This window comes from Eretmochelys imbricata, chromosome 1 (assembly GCF_965152235.1).
Source record: "Eretmochelys imbricata isolate rEreImb1 chromosome 1, rEreImb1.hap1, whole genome shotgun sequence".
In the NCBI taxonomy this organism is placed as follows: domain Eukaryota; kingdom Metazoa; phylum Chordata; order Testudines; family Cheloniidae; genus Eretmochelys; species Eretmochelys imbricata.
The window spans coordinates 237,476,950-237,494,094 of record NC_135572.1 but is presented as its reverse complement, the minus strand read 5'-3'; the positions used below and the strand labels follow the sequence as shown (position 1 = coordinate 237,494,094).

Genomic DNA, 17,145 nt, shown 5'->3' with positions numbered 1-17,145 from the left:
GTCAACGTAAGCAGCTTTGCGTCAACATAACCGTGCATGCCTCCCACCGATGTAACTGCCCCATTACAGTAACACCATCTCTCCAACCAGCATTGAGCCATGGTCGATGTGCTTGTGCTGCACTGACCTCAGGATAGACACTTCATTACTTATGTCAACCCTAACAGCCCTCTAGCAGCTGTCCCACAATGCCAGGAGCTGAGTGTTCCAGTTATGGTTGTGAACTCCACTGCCCAAGGGTCATGGAAATCAGAAGACTGCACTCCCCTTTAAAGACCCTTGCCTTTTCCTTGATTGTCCAGCTTGACGACCACAACTAGCAGATCTCCACTGTTGTGTGCAACTGCCCAACTGACTGTGCCAGCTCCATGTTCCCAATGCACTCCAGCGTGGAGTAGACATTGGATCTCCTAGGTCTGTGGGGAGAAGAGGCTGTGCAAACAGCTACTGACCAGCCATAGAAACATGGACATCTATGAGCAGATTGCACAGGGGAATGCAGGAGAAAGGGGTATGACAGGCACGAGCAGCAGTGCCACATGAAAGCAAAGGAATTGCACCAGGTGTATCAGAAGGTCAGGAAGGCCAACAGTCAATCTGATGCTGAGCTGCAGACCAGCTGCTTTTACAAAGAGCTGTATGCCGTATTTTGTGGAGACCCCACTACCATCCCACAGACCACTCCAGGAAGCCCAGGTCACAGGCCCCTGGTATGAACAATGAGCACAAGGAGGAGGATGCGGGACATGCAACTGGGTGGTCCAGCTAGGTCATGAACCAGGATCTGTTTGAGACTCCACTGCAGTCTAGTCAAGCATCAGCGAGCCCACTCCAGAGGAAGGAACCTTGGATAAGTGTGTAAATTTATTTCCCATTAAAGTGATGGCAATCTCAACTTAATAGGACATAGCTATCGACTTGCATTAATTTTCTCGTACCAGAAGAGGAAGTGATACAACAAAAAGAGATAGCACTTATCTGCTTTTCATTCTCTGTAGAGATAGGCAGGAGGGTGGGGGGACACCACGGGGAGCAGTTTGTTTATATCCCTTGAATCCTCCTGAGATATCTTGATGCAATTTTCATGGATGCACACTGCGAACTTCCCCCAAAGGTTTCTAGGGAGGGCTGCCTTATTTCTTCCTCCACAGCAGGACACTTTCTGTATACGATAACTTCAGTCAGCGATAACTTCAGCAGGCACCATTGCAGTAAGAAGGCTAGCAGCACATGGGCCCGGGTGACTTTGGGACATCAGCAGCAGCTGTGCTCTCTTGTGCCTTTGTTTCCCTCTAGAGAGGGACATCAGCTAAAATCACCCCCACTGTGGAAAAGGGTGCCAATATTCAGTGCTATTGCCCTAGACTTATAGTTTCATGCAACCGAGAAATTCCCTCATTTCCCTCACCCTTGGTGGGCTGTACTCACCATGGCTGGAGCTGTGAGTGGTGCCATACACAAGCACTCCAAAGCAGACATGTCAATGAGCATGTCTTGTTTAAAACTTTGTGGGAGCTAAGGAAGGGAGTTCTGAATCTTAAGTTTTGCTTTCCATAGCATTCCACGACAATGTTTTATCTGCAGCTGCTGCCATTGCGGACTTGAGGGTCTTTCCCTTCACACCCATGGAATGCCTGAGCCAGATAAGGAGGAGAATGAAGAGGCTTCAGGATGACATGTTCAATGAGATACTGCAAGACAGTGCTGCATCAGACTGTTAGCAGAGGACCTGGAGGATGAACCTAACCTCCAGATAGCCGGAAGAAAGGAGACAGGAGAAAGGCCTGGGGGTCCCAGCAGGAAAAGAGAGGGAGATGCACCAGGACACAAATGGGCTTCAGCAACAGCAAACATGGATGCTGCGAACTCTTCTGGACCTACAGGTTCAACAATCATGGGCTTGCCTCCCTTTGCAGTAAATGGTGAACTCCATTATGGCACCTCCTTACACCTACCCTCAATATTCCACCTGGCATCAGGGGTCATATCCCTATCTCTACCACTCCCACTCCAGCCCGGGGAGCATTAAGGACCATCACAGCTTCACATACAGCAACTATGACTCTCACAGGTCAGTGTATGTGTAGGTAAAATGGACATGAAAGTTCTTTCCCCTTGTTAAAGTCTGTTCCATTAAGTTTTTTTTTTTTTTTTTTTGCTTTTAAGTTGCACAGATTTTTCTTTGTACTGGTTTTATTGCTGTGATGGTCTATATCCATGTATTCAGCCCATGCATACTATTAGGATAATCTTTGTACAAGTATGCCTTTGAGGTATCATTTGAAAACTCATAACTCACTGGTCAATACTGTCCTGTTAATGTGTGGGCAACATAAGTTATCAGATTCCACTGTATTGTGTTACTAAGACATATTCCGCGTCTGGGGAGTGGCCAAACCAATTCTTCAGAGACAAAAGACAAGCTGATGCCTCAGCCAGCCATAAGCAAGTCAAATGGACCAATACATGCTTAAGTGGGTATTCAATGGCAAGAAAAGGGACATAGATAAAAAAATATATATATTATAAAGAAAGAGCTTGGTGTTCTCGTCCACATGGACGTTTTATCTCTTGAACCTCAGCTGGAGATGCTTCTTGAACAAGGGACAAAACTGTAAGAAGGGAGGGCAGATGCCCCAAATCATTCCTTCCTTTCTCTCTACCTACAGCATCCAAGAGACCTGAAGAACAAAAGGCAGCAGCATTGCACTGGGGGAGGGATCCTGACTGAAAGAAGTTCAGCCAGTAGAGCTGCTGAAACACATGGAGAGAGAGACTTGGCTTTGAATTTATTCTAGTTTAAGTGAGGCATTAGTTGAGTTTTATTTTTCGTGTAATCAATTCTGACTTTTATGCCTCATTACTTATATTCATTTAAAAAAATGAATCTATCCTTTTGTACCTAATAAACTTGTTTGATCTAAACCAATGTGTTTGAATTGAAGTGTTTGGGAAACTCCATCTGGAATAACAGGATTTGTGCATCTCACTTTCTATTAATAAAATAATGAACTTTATATGAGCTAGTATTGTCCAGGATAGAGCTGGGCAGTACAAGACGTACATTTCTGGGGAAAGTCTGGAACTGGGACTTTGCAGCGTAATTCAAGGGCAGCTGGCTACAGCACTCAAACACTATAACTGGGAGTAACTTACATGCTGGAGGCTGTGTGTGCAGACCAGAAGTGGCAGCTCTCATAGCAAAGCAGTGTAAGAGGCACCCCGGGTTAGAGAGCTGAGGAGACACAGCTGTTCAACAGTCCAGACTGTACCCTGGGTATGTCAGTTACCGAATAAAATTATATTTTTTAAAATAAATATTCTTTATTAGTTTACAATATATGCTGCGGAATGCCTAGCAGTTCTGAAAGAACACTTGTTACAGTGTAACAACTCATACAATCAGGGACAGTAAAATAATCATAAGTGTACAACAAACACCGCAAAATAGGTGGATAGACAGTGTTATATTCTCAGATATACACCAAGCACCACACAACTCTTAACAGGCCCCCCAGCAGCCAGGCCAGGTTGAGCACAGTATGCCACAATGCATTACTGTGGTTCACTGTTAAAGTTCTCTTTCAATGCCTCCCTGATCTATATAGATCTGCGTCGAGCTTTTCTAATAGCCTTTGCGTCAACCTGTTCAAACTCAGCAGACACCTGCTCCACCTCCGCCCTCGGAGGTGGAGCAGCAATTTTTCCACCTTTGCTTCACAGATATTATGCAGGACACAGCAGGGGACTACAACCATTGGAATGTTTTTCCCCACTGAGATCTAATCTTGTGAGTAAATAAACGTCAGCATCCCATCGATCTACCAAAAGCGCATTCAACTGTCATTCTGCACCTGCTGAGCAGGTAGTTGAATCTTTCCTTGGTACTGTCAAGGTGGCCAGTATATGGCTTCACGAGCCACGGGAAGGCTAGGTCTCCCAGGATCATTACTGGCATTTGACCACCACCAATGGTAATCTGCTGCTTGGGAAAGAAAGCCCCTGCTTGTAGCTTTCTGAACAGTCCTGTTTTCTTAAAGAGGCGAGCGTCACCCACCTTCTCTTACCAGCCCACATTGATGTCAGTTAAGTGTGCCCAGTAAGCCATCAATGCCTCCATAACCACAGAAAAGTAGCCCCTTCTGTTGATGTACTTTGTAGCAAGGTCGTCTGGGGCTAAAATAGAGATGTGTACCATCTATTGCCCCACCACAGTTCAGAACCCCACTTCTGCAAATCCATCCACTCGGGCCTCCATATTGCGAGAATCACATCTCTAGACAGCGGGAGACGATTAATAGCCCTGCACAATTCCATGACAATGCCCCCCCACAGTGAATTTTTCAACTTCAAAATGATTTCCCACTGACTGGGAGCAATCTGGCATTGCAAGTTTCCACAGTGCTATCGCCACACTTCTCCACTGTGAGTGCGTCTCTCATTTTGATGTCCCTGCACCGGAAGGCCGGGGTGAGCTCGGCACACAGCTCCAGGAACGTGGCCTTGCACATCTGAAAGTTCTGCAGCTACTGCTCGTCCTCCCAAGCCTGCAGCACGATGCGATCCCTCCAGTCAGTGCTCGTTTTTTGGGCCCAGAAGCAGCACTCCACCATCTGCAACTTCTCCATGAATACCACCAACCACCTTGAATTGGTTCTTACTGCGTTCCGCACTGATTTGGTTCTTCTTGGCTCAGCAAACACAGTAGGATTGTGCATCCTGTGCTTGAAAAGCTTATGAGAAGAGTGCAAAGCCGTGCAGGCTTCGTGCCTCTGTCAGAGATGGTGGCCAACGAGGAGGGCTGCATACGTTCATCGGATTTTTTTTAAAGGTGCAAAAGTTATGGAATATAAATGACAGTATGGGATGGAGGCAGTTGCGTGCTTAGAAGTTGACCCCTGGCTCCCAGTCATGGCTGCGCTACTCGTTTGTCCCACCATGCATTGCCAAAACTTCCCTAAAGACAGTGCATTGTACAATGGCAGGTTGGACAGTGGGATATCTACCCATGGTGCACTGCACTGTGCATTGATGCAGGCACTCCTGAGGATTATGCACAACACCGACAAAAGGAGCCAAGCGCACGCACACTCAAGCACTACATAAAGCCAGTGCAGTTAAAGCCAAAGTAACTTGCGTTGACCAAAGTTTTTAGTGTGGACATGGCCAGAGACAGGAAGTTTTTGTTCCACAGCCATTAGTAGTTCTGTCCCTTTGTTTACTTATGTCATAAAAAGTCTTTTTAGAAGCTGAAAATACAGGACCAAATTCACTTGTGGTTTAACTTCACTAAACTCAACAGATTTAAATCTGGCAAGAACCTAGCCTTAAACTGTTTGGGTATAGGATACAAGACCAATCAATGCAATTTGTTCCCTAGCTCTTGATTGTGTTGATGCATATTAGGGATCCTGATTTAGTCCAAGAGGAAATCTGCCTTTACAATCAGCTCTCAAGTGGTAAGAAAGTTTTCAGCTTGGCTTCTTTTTACAAGTTATATTAAAGAAAAATGCATTTTACATTGTAGTTTAACGATGAAATGCACAAGTTTACTCACCCTTGGGCATTCAGAATGATTTCATGCAGTGCTGCTAGTTAATTTCTATGCACTTACCTCTATTACTATCGTCAGAGTTTCTCTGGGGTTTGTTTTCAGTCCTTCCTATCACAGCTGCAGGATCATGATCTAGAGTCTAGACTAATTACATAGGTTACGAGATAAGTCTTTTCTGAGATCCTAGCTGATGTGAACTTGTACGTCTGTTGCACAACCATGAAATGTCTCAACTATATCTGCTTTTATAGTTTCCAAGTCCAACATCTACTTTTAAAAAGAAAAAACATAAGAGATTTCAAATCGGACAGAAACTTAGTACAAAAGCTGCTACTTCTCTAAGCCACTTAGGTCCAAAATGTGACCAGACACGATCAGGCAGATCGTTAGTTCTCTCCACATTGTTTAAGAAGGCATTAGAATTACTTGCACAAAGCTAATCTGATTGAGAAGAAAAAAAATGTGGAAAAATACTGAAGAATTATTGGTTTAACATGTCAAGTCTGGAAACAATACCAAGCCCCTAAAAGTCTCACTAATTCTAAGCACTAACAGCTTCCTACCTGAGTGAATTCACTTTAAGTAATCAGTTTTTCTCTGCACCTCACAAACCAGTGTTGCTTCAAGATAATTATTTTTATTAATCCTCCTAGCAGGAGAACTGTGGAAAATCAACTAAGCATCTGTGAAGCAAAACTAGTCAGGAACCATACTTCTACATTCTAGGGTAACCTGCTGTAGCATCAAGTTTACAGCAGAAGGAATAGTGGGTGGGCTGCTACGGAGGAAAGATGGGAAGATGGAAAAATATCTAAGGGTTTTATAGTATAGCCCGTCACTGGAGTATCTGAGCACCATCCATGCAAAAATCAATAGGAACAGCAAAGTCCCTAATGGATTTCATGGAGTCTCCAGCACTTCCGCTTTATGGGGTCAGAACTCTGCTTGGGGTAGGGTTGAGGGATAGGGTGTTAGTGATGTGTTGGCTAGAATTTACATACATACTGCTGGAATAAAGACGACTAGAGTTTTTAAAGCAGTATTACTGAAGTAATATTTTAATTAGGAATATATTTGCTGTTACACATTCCAGTGGACACCAGGACCAGAGAGCTAGTAATTTCAGTTTCCCTTTAATGCAGATAATCACTGTTGGAGTTTGGATAGCGATGGAAAATACAGTTGTTTAGCAAAAGGTTGTAACCTTGTTTGACCAGTATTAATAAAATAACAGAAACCCCCAACATACCAACTTTGTGTGTTTATGTATAGGCCAATATTTTGTAGTTCACTGTGTTACTTGTAACTGAGAAGGGATTACATTTCACACTTAACTAAAGCTTTGTTCCTCCTGCTGCAGTTTTCCTTAGACCAGCATTTTCCTGATCTGCTCACTAGCTTACTCCCCAGCTCAATAAACTCACACACTGTAAACTCGTTGTGAATTAAAAATGAAACCAGCTAACACCCAAAACAACTTTACATATTTTTTTAAAAATTACAAGATATTAAGATGCCTAGAAGTGAACAGTTAAGGGATCCATCCATTTCCCCGCCGCAGTATTATCCCTCATCACTTGCTATCACCAACCCACTCACAGTTAATTTTACATCTGCTTTTTGTTCTACGATTAATAGAAGCTGTTAATGTTCTACTTTGTTTCTTAAATATCAAAAAGGAAAATAACCCCATGGTACATTAAGCAATATAAACATTTAGGTTCTTACATAGTTGAGGCCCCATGTAACCGAGATTCTGTGGCAATGGATGTTGCCATGGAAGCCAACCCTTGCACACCTTTGGCCACTGAAGTCTGCCACAAAAAAATCTAAGCTTTTTGCATTGAAAAAAGAAAAAAAGTTCCTATCCCTCACAGACTTTAAGGCCAGCAGAGATCATCTTGATTACCTAGTCTGGCCTCCTGCACATCACAGGCCACAGAACTTGACCCACCTAATCCTGTAACAGATGCATAACCTCTGGCTGAGATATGGAAGTCCTCTAATCATGATTTAAAGTTAGAGAATCCACCACTTACTTCAGTTAAAACCAGCAAAGGACATGTGCCCCATGCTGCAGAGAACATAAGAATGGCGATACGAGTCAGACCAATGGTGCATCTAATTCAGTATGCTGTCTTCCAATAGTGGCCAATGCCAGGAAGGCAAAAAAAAATAAAAATATCCCAGGGTCTCTGCCAATATGAGCTGGGGGAAAATTCCTTCCCGATCCCAGATATGGTGATCAGTTGGACATTGAGGATGTCAGCAAATCCCACCACCCAAACACCTGGGAAAGAATTCACTGCAGTAACTCAGAGCCCTTCCATCTAGTGTCCCCTCTTTGGCCAACAGATATATTTGCTACTAGCAGTCGCAGATTGCCTACAATAGCATTTGGCCTATCATACCATCCTCCCCTCCATAAACTTACCAAGCTCAGCTCTCAAACCAGTTAGGTTTTTTTGCCTTGACTATTCTCCTTGGAAGGCTGTTCCAGAACTTCACTCATCGGACAGTTAGAAACCATCATCTAATTTCAAGCCTAAACTTGTTGATGGCCAGTTTATTTCCAGGGTTCCCTCCCCACTCTGAACTCTGGGGTACAGATGTGGGGACCTGCATGAAAGACCCTCTAAGCTTATATTCTACCAGCTGAGGTTAAAAACTTCCCCAAGGCACAAATTCCTTTCCTTGTTCTTGGACGGTACTGCTGCCACCACCAAGTGATTTACACAAAAATTCAGGAAAGGATTACTTGGAGTCCCTATTCCCCCAAAATATCCCCCCAAACCCCTTCACTCCCTTGTCTGGGGAAGCTTGAGAATAATATATGAACCAATTGTCTTTAAAGTAAGTACAAACTAGACCCTTTATCTTTACGATGCTAAAATCAATCAGGTTCTTAAAGAATAAATTTTTTTTTAAATAGTAAAAAGTAAAAGAATCACACCTATGAAATCAGGATGGAAGGTAACTTTACAGGGTAACAAAATTTTAAAACACAGACTCCCCCCCTCTAAACTCAGTTTTACAGTTACAAAACACAAAAATAAAACTACCTTTTAGCATAGAAATAATTCACAAACAAAAAATAATCTAACACATTTCCTTGCCTTACTTACAATTTTTGTAATCTTAAATAAATCATTTCAGGTATGTTTTTTAAAAAAGAAATGTTGTTTCTGCCTGGTCTCTCTCTCTCTCTCTCTCTCTCTCCCCCTCCTCCCCCATCCGGAGAGGGAACAAACAAACAAAAAAGCACAAACAAAACCTCCTTCCCCCACCCCCATTTAAAGTATCTTCTTTCCTTATTGGTCCCTCTGGTCAGGTGCCAACCAGGTTATTTAAGCTTCTTAACCCCTTACAGGTAAAGCGATTCAGTGCAGCTGCAAGGAGGGATTTTATGCTACCCTTATCTTTATGTTTATAACAGCCTCGACTACTCTCCTTGGAAGGCTGTTCCAGAACTTCACTCCTCGGATGGTTGGAAACCATCATCTAATTACAAGCCTAAACTTGCTGATGGCCAGTTTATATCTATTTGTTCTTGTGCCAGCATTGGCCCTCAACTCAAATAACTCCTCTCACTGCCAAGTATTTATCTCTCTGATGTATTCATGCAGAATAATCGCCTCTCTCCTCAGTCTTTGTTTGGATAGGCTGAACAAGCCAAGCTTCTTAAGTCTCCTCTCATAAGGCAGGTTCTCAATTCCTCTGATCATCTTATTAGCCCTTCTCTGCACCTGTTCGGTCTGGATTCATCTTTCTTAAACATGGGAGACCAGAGCTGAACACAGTATTCCAGATGAGGTCTGACCAGTGCCTTATATAACAGAGCTAACACTTCTCCGTCTCTACTGGAAGTGCCTCGCCTGAAACATCCTAGGACTGTATTAGGTTTTTTCCCCCCCAAGGCTGCATCACATTGGCAGCCCAGTCATGCTGTGATCAACCAATATGCCCAGGTCTCTCTCCTTCACTGTTGTTTCCAACTAAGAAGTCTGCAGTTTATAGCAAAAATCCTTGTTGTTAGTCCCCAAGTACATGACTTTGCACTATTAGATTTCATTCCGTTTCTATTACTCCAGTTTTCAAGGTCATCCAAATGCTTTTGTAGGATATTCCAGTCCTCCTCCATTTTCGTAATACCTTCCAACTTTATGTGCTCTGTAAATTTATTACCACAATCCCACTTTTTGCGTCGCCATTAATAAAGATGTTAAATACGACTGGCCCCAAGATGGATCCTGGAGGAACTCCACTCGTAACTTCCCTCCAGCCTGACTGTTCACCTTTCAGTATGACCCGTTGAAGTCTCCATATTTGTGAAGATAGCCTTGAACATGGTTCTGAGATGTGTGAATTGCTCCCAAGTGAGGACAGCCAAACTCGACCTCGTTCATATTTTCAAGGTAATCTGCATTCATCACAATTGGGTTTTTAACCTCAGAAAACTAAAGGTGACACTTAAGCATTTAACTGAATATTACCTTGGCAGAAACATCTAGTTAACATACTTATCCCACAATTCCAGCCTACTTCCTCACGTAAGCATGCCCCCTAACTGTCCTTTATCCAGCTGCCAAAGCTTCCAGCACCCCTGACAATTTCCATAATGTAGCTGTGCTGTCAACCAACACAGAAATCTTCAGCATACTGAAAGTGCAGGAGCACTGCACAATCCATTCAATAATATCTCAGTGACAAAGCCTGTTAGTACTGGCTGTATTGTTCTTTTTCCTGCTTCATTATAGCCTCAATTTCCAGCTGAAATGAAACGACTGCAAAGATTCTGTTTGCCACAAATGAATGCCCCAAAATCTAGAGGCCTTATCACAGAACCGAAGTTCACCTTGCTATAGAACACACAGGACTTCTTCATAGGGTAGCGGGTGGATAGAACAGCAAAAATGATTATAAATACAATCGGATTGCTCTGTTGGGGTTCATAGGCTTACGTAAGTCGTGCAAGTCTGTACTGAACTATACGGTGTAACAACTATACATGCAACTTTTTTGCAGTACAAAAATACTGTGCATTACAATATACTAGAAATGGGATTTTATGATGTCCTAGTAATTTGTTACAGATGTATATAAGATGCAAATTTTAGGAGGGGAAAGGATGAAGTATATGGCAGGAGGGAACCGGCAGTCTCCCACATGGGGATGGGAAAATGGTTTATTTCCAAGAGACACTCTTACCTTTTCAGGTAACAATGTTTTGAAGCGTAGAATTTTTGTAATTAAACGTGACATGATTTTTAGCTGTTGGCAGAGCCCACAGGAACACTTCTAAACTCTTTTTAAAGTTTTTTTTGTTTGTTTGGGAGATTTCAGGTTTTTTTTAAATGAGAAAACCAACAACTTAAGTCCAAACGACATATATGACTCACAGGAGAGGAAACCTGCTCCAAAAACATCTTATGAAGACCATTAAAACAGAGCTCCTGCATGTTTCGGCACATCCAACAAAGGTAGGAATGCGTGCGTGTGCACATGTGTTTGAGGGTTGTGTTGGGAAAGAGCTCTATTTGTGTGAATTGTAGAGGTACTGACAGGGAGAGGGGAACTTTTATCTACATTAAAACACTCAAAATTCTATATTGCTAGGAAATTTTAGGCCTTGCTTAAGTTAACATAGAGAAAAGATTCCTTCCACCCAACCAAACACAGGGGACTTTCCCCTCTTCCACTCCATGATTCACTGGTTTTCTTTAACTTCTACTCCATGAAGACCCCACAATGAAGACCCCACAATCCCTTTCAACCACCCTTCCCATGCCTGCCATTTCTCCTGCCCCTCCTACTCCTGACTCTCTGAGAGCTCCCCATTCTATGTAAGGAAACATAGCTCAGTGTCGCTCTTTTCCTTACAGTCTATCCCAGTCCACTGCCTCTTCACCATAATTCCTTCTGAATTTCTAGCTCTCCCCCAGATGACCTTCGCTCTAGTTCTATGGGAGCAATAGCATCTTTAGCAGTAGATCCTGGTGTCAGCAGCAGGCCAATTTCTCTATATACATTTATTAAAAATGTTGAACATTGCTCGGTGTACAAGCAAACAGAGTAACTTGGACTACAACCATGAGCAAAAGGAACAGAGAAACAAGTACAGCATCCTGCTACCATATGGCAGCTCTCTGCACAAAGCATTTCTCTGCCCTGCCCTAATAGACAAGGAGTCAGGACCAGACATTCTTTAGCAAAACAAAACCAAAAAGCCACAGTCTGATTTTAACAGAACAGTCTGACAGTTTATGAGTTCCTCTTAGCTTCCCGACAAGGCAACCATTTAGCACTCAGAGCCACTTCACCAGTTTTTTGTTTTTTTCTTTTAACTGCCTCCTGTTTACATCCTTCCTCTAATAAACTCCTACTTAACTCATTCCTCGGCCTTCCTATCTTGGTGTGAGAGTATGTAAGTCCTATTCCAAGCTATTTTTATTATTCTTTCCACACTCTCTTACACCCATATATGCATTTTTATACAGGAACAGTTTGCGATAGGAGTGAATACGATAAAAGATTATTAAGGCTGCAAAATCAAGCACTCAAAAGTTAGGAGATGCCAGAATTTAGGTTGCCTTTGCAAACTTAATTCAGTCCCATTGTGCACATTTATTAGGATACAGTCTTTAATCACATGAGCACATAAAATTTCCCCCCTCAAGACTATGTACTGAATGAGGCAGGGGTCTGGGAGCGTGGTGGGGGTGAGAGAGAGAATGTGATCACATAAAGACTGAATCATAATTAAGGCTAAGATTTTGTGACTGATATTTTTAGTAAAATTCATGGACAATTCGGGGCAAAAAAATAAAAATTCACAGAAGCCATGAATTGTCCATGAGTTTTACTAAAAATATCCATGACAAAAATGAAAAGGAGTACTTGTGGCACCTTAGAGACTAACCAATTTATTTGAGCATAAGCTTTCGTGAGCTACAGCTCACTTCATCGGATGCATACTGTGGAAAGTGTAGAAGATCTTTTTATACACACAAAGCATGAAAAAATACCTCCCCCCACCCCACTCTCCTGCTGGTAATAGATTATCTAAAGTGTTCTCCTTACAATGTGTATGATAATCAAGGTGGGCCATTTCCAGCACAAATCCAGGGTTTAACAAGAACGTTGGGGGGGGGGGGGGGAGGGGTAGAAAAAAACAAGGGTAAATAGGTTACCTTGCATAATGACTTAGCCACTCCCAGTCTCTATTCAAGCCTAAGTTAATTGTATCCAATTTGCAAATGAATTCCAATTCAACAGTCTCTCGCTGGAGTCTAGTTTTGAAGTTTTTTTGTTGTTGACAAAATGGGTATCTGTGGGTTCCCACACCGCCTGAAGCAGGCAGCTGTGCAGGGGCTACGACAGGGGTGTGCAAACTACGGCCCGTGAGCCACACCACGCGGCTCAGCCCAGCTCCAGCGCTCCAGCTAGGTGCTGGGTCGGGGCCGCGCTGACACTCCTGCTTGACCTTTTGCTCTGTCCCGGTCCCAGTTCTCTCTCTTTCCCACCCCTGGCTCCTTGTCTCAGTCCCAATCTTCTAGCCCAGCAGTCCTAGTTCCTCCTCCCAGTCCCACATCCGATCTATCTCTCTCCCGACCCTCCCCATCCCACTCTCCTTGTCCAGCCAATCCCAGTCTCCCCTTCCACTGCATCTCCTTGTCACCTCTCCTCCCCTGTCCCACCCACTGGTTCCTAGCTTATCCAGTCAGTCCTGGTCTCCCTTGTCCAGTCTCCGTGTTGCCTCCCGGAATTCAATAAGGCCAACAACTGCCCCCCAGCCCCAAGTGCTCTTTCCCTCAAGCACTCCCACCTACAGCCTACCCTCCTCCGCTTGCCCTCCTGACCACAACTCCCAGCCTCTCCACCCAGCTCCCAGCCTCCTTGCCAAGCTAGTCTGTCTCTCTAACTCCCCAGGCAGTTTCTCCCTCCTCCCCCCACCACTTCCAGACTCAGACTCCTTGTCTCAATCTACTCCTTTCACTCCTCAGGTGTGGCTTTTGTCCCCTCTGCATTAGAATCAGACAGACAGCTTCCTCCTCCATTCTGTCTGGGTCCCAGTAAGGGCGTCATCTAGAGCACAGGACAGACTCACTCCCTGCTCTCAGTTCTGGTATCCAGCCCCACCTCAGACCAGAGCAGCCACTACCAGGAAATTCCAGCTTCAGCCCTATAGCCCTGGGCTGGAGGGAGCATGCTCAGATGGCACATGCAAAGGCAAGTCTGCACTAGGAGGTATGAGATGCTCAAGTGGGCCCAGTAGAGACAGAATCTTTAGGGATTTAGATGTTAAATTCTTACAAGTGGCTGATGAGCGTGGGTGAAATGTCATTTTGGGGCAGATTTTCCACAGGCCCATCCCCATCATGAAGGCCCATCCCCCACATCCCTGCTCCAAATCATGCTCCAATCACGGAAAAGTCACCTTTTTGTTGTTTTTAACATGGGCCAAAATAAAATAATAATAATAGTTCTTTGAAACAGATGAACAGTTTGACCAAAATTTTCCACAAAATTTAGCATGAGGCAGATACCAGCATGGAAAATTTCAGCCCAAATGTTTAAAGTTTGGCAAAGTCATAAGCAATTTGAAACAGGGTCTTATAATGAGACCTCTGTGGCAACCTTAACAGCAGCAGTGTTATCAGGCTTGCCTATAATATGATCACAATTTCCCCCCCACTAATTCCCCCTAAAACATGTAAATAAATTTCTCCCCAGCAAAGCCAACAAAACTTGCAAATGGGACTCCTAAGCATATGTGTTGTGTATGAAGTCACTCATGTGCAAGTCGTTTCAGGACTGGGACAGAATTTTGAGTTTTTAGGCCAAACCATTTTGGACATATGATAAAAACAAAACCAAAAAAAAAAAAGTGACATTTTAAGAAAGTCAACAACAAGAAATTATTTAAATTGCATCATTTTAGAACCTCTTTTTTCTTTGTATTTTTTGAACTTCATAGGAATTTAGTACCCAAGGATAAGATGTGCAGATGAGCTATCAGGCACTAAATTATTTTGGGGGAAATTGTGTAAATGAAGATGAGGTGGATCTCCCACCCCTCCCGGTTCGTTTTAAAAAGTCAAGTTAAGCATAAAAAGTTTAAGCTAGTTTCCCGTTGTAACTTTGAAGTGGCTACTGCCAGTCTGTAGTAAGAAAACATGAAGGGGGAAAGTCCACTGGTGCAGTGGCAGTACATGTTCCCATAGAGTTCGGTATAATACTCTAATCTCCAGAGCTAGAGCCAATTCAAAGGATGGCACTTACAGGCTCTCAAGAGAGCTGGATGGAGCTGTTCTTAACCAGAAAGCCAAGTGGGCAAATCTGGAAGTCAAATGGGTTGATAAAGAGAGTTTTTTTGTTTGTTTTTAAAAAAAAAACCACACCAACCCATGATACGTTAAGGTTACTGAAAACACCAATATTTAGATACAACAGCTCACTGGTTTTTTAATGACAGGTTTCAGAGTAACAGCCACATCCGATGAAGTGAGCTGTAGCTCACGAAAGCTCATGCTCAAATAAATTGGTTAGTCTCTAAGGTGCCACAAGTACTCCTTTTGGTTTTTTAATGTACCCTTTAGTGCCAAGTGCTGGGGGCTACATGATATAGCAAGGCCCTCTCCCCAATGTTCTTTAGATCTCACTTATTGCATAGCACCACCCGTCAGCTTCCAAAACCCCTAAAGCCTTCTATCAATGATTACACGATGTTAGGGATATATTTCCTAGTTATAGCTTACTATTTTAGATTCACAAAACACAGCTGACAAAAAATTCCACTCTCTCCTGCGCTATGGAGCAATAAATCGATTCATACCTTTTTTCAAAACTGCCAGGAAACCTCCTCTGCACAGGTCTATATTTTAAGCTTTCCAAGGACATTGTCTTTGGGTGTTCGTACAGTACCTAGCACATTGGGGGCCACGATCCTTACTCGGGCCTCTACACACAACTGCAATATAAACTAATAATATAGAGAAAGGTTTGAGAGTAACAGCCGTGTTCGTCTGTATTTGCAAAAAGAAGAGGAGGACTTGTGGCACCTTAGAGACTAACCAATTTATTTGAGCATAAGCTTTTGTGAGCTACAGCTCACTTCATCGGATGCATACTGTAAAAAGATCTTCTACACTTTCCATACACACAAAGCATGAAAAAATACCTCCCCCCACCCCAGCACAAATCCAGGTTTTCTCACCTGCTGGAAACGGCCCAACTTGATTATCATACACTTTGTAAGGAGAGTGGTCACTTTAGATAAGCTATTACCAGCAGGAGAGTAGGGTGGGGGGGGAGATATTTTTTCATGCTTTGTGTGTATAAAAAGATCTTCTACATTTTCCACAGTATGCATCCGATGAAGTGAGCTGTAGCTCACGAAAGCTCATGCTCAAATAAATTGGTTAGTCTCTAAGGTGCCACAAGTCCTCCTGTTCTTTTTGCGAATATAGAGAAAATACTATTATTTTGTTATGGGTTCTAGGAGCATTTGCTGCGTGGTTTAATATTTTTGGAGTTTTTCCCTTTGTCACGGCCCTCCCCCACCAGCGGCCACCGAAAGCCAAACTATACTGAGGAAGGAAGAATAACTTCAGCTGCATTTCACCTGCTAGAGAGGTTTAATTGGTATCTGTGCAGCATTTTAAAGATACCCAGACCTACAGACTGTGATGATGCCAAATATCATCATTAGCTTCAAACACTTGTAGAAAGATCCAGAGAAAAGCTCTCCACACACTTCCTGTTCCTCCCCTAGGATGTAAGGCCAACCGCGCACGACTTCAAAGCGCCCAAGCGAGCCGAGTTTCGTTTCCAAGCCAGCCTGAAGAAGAGAGCGGAGCGGTTCAGCGGGCTCCCTGGGAAACAAAGCGGGGAGAAAAGCCCTTCCAGCCGGGAGATCCTTTAACCGAACACCGGCAGGGAAGTACCACCCTCGGGGAGCACGTGCAGGCGGCTCCGGCGCCTGCCAGGGATGTTCCCGGGGGACCCCCCCTCCACGCCCCGGCCCCGGCCCCGGCCCCGGCCCCGGCCCCGCACGGCGCCCACCTCGTTCTCCAGCTTGTGCCGCAGGCGCTCCCAGTAGAGCGGCGGCACCGCCGAGGCGCCCAGCGCCGCTCCGTGCAGGGCCACGAACGCCTGGTGCTCCTCGGGGCGCTCCCCCTCCATGCCGCCGCCGCCGCCGCCTCTGGGGCGTCTCCCTGCCATGGCCCGCGAGCACGACGCCAAAGCCTGCTGGGCGGGGACTCGCTTTAAAGGCGCAGGGCTCCCCGTGCCGCTCGCGGGGGCTGGGAATCACCGAGCGCCCGCAGTCCGGGCCCCTCCGCTGCAGGGGTGGTTTGCACCGGGGTTATTTCCTCCTCCCCACGCCTGCCCCCCGGAGCAGAGAGCGCGGCGCCATGTGCCAGTGCCGGGAGAGCCGGGCTGCACCCGGCCGCTGCCGTAGCCCGTTAGCTGGCTGGCAAATAGGCAACCGGCAAAAAATCACCTCCAGATTTCAACCACACCAGCGTGGCGTGGGGTGGGTTTTTTTTTGTTTTTCGTTTTTGTTTTTTTTTTTTTTGGAGGGTGTTTCG

The 17,145-nt window shown here is 44.4% G+C and overlaps 1 protein-coding gene across 1 annotated transcript in view; it reads right to left on the bottom strand.

The window, feature by feature from the left end:
• Positions 1-16,777, bottom strand: part of TTLL12 (tubulin tyrosine ligase like 12) — a 65,660-nt gene extending 48,883 nt beyond the window's left edge. Inside the window, exon 1 of the mRNA XM_077825845.1 lies at positions 16,619-16,777. Within this exon, the coding sequence (XP_077681971.1) occupies positions 16,619-16,777 (159 nt within the window). The remainder of the gene's footprint in view (positions 1-16,618) is intronic.
• Between the last annotated feature and the right edge of the window lie 368 nt (positions 16,778-17,145).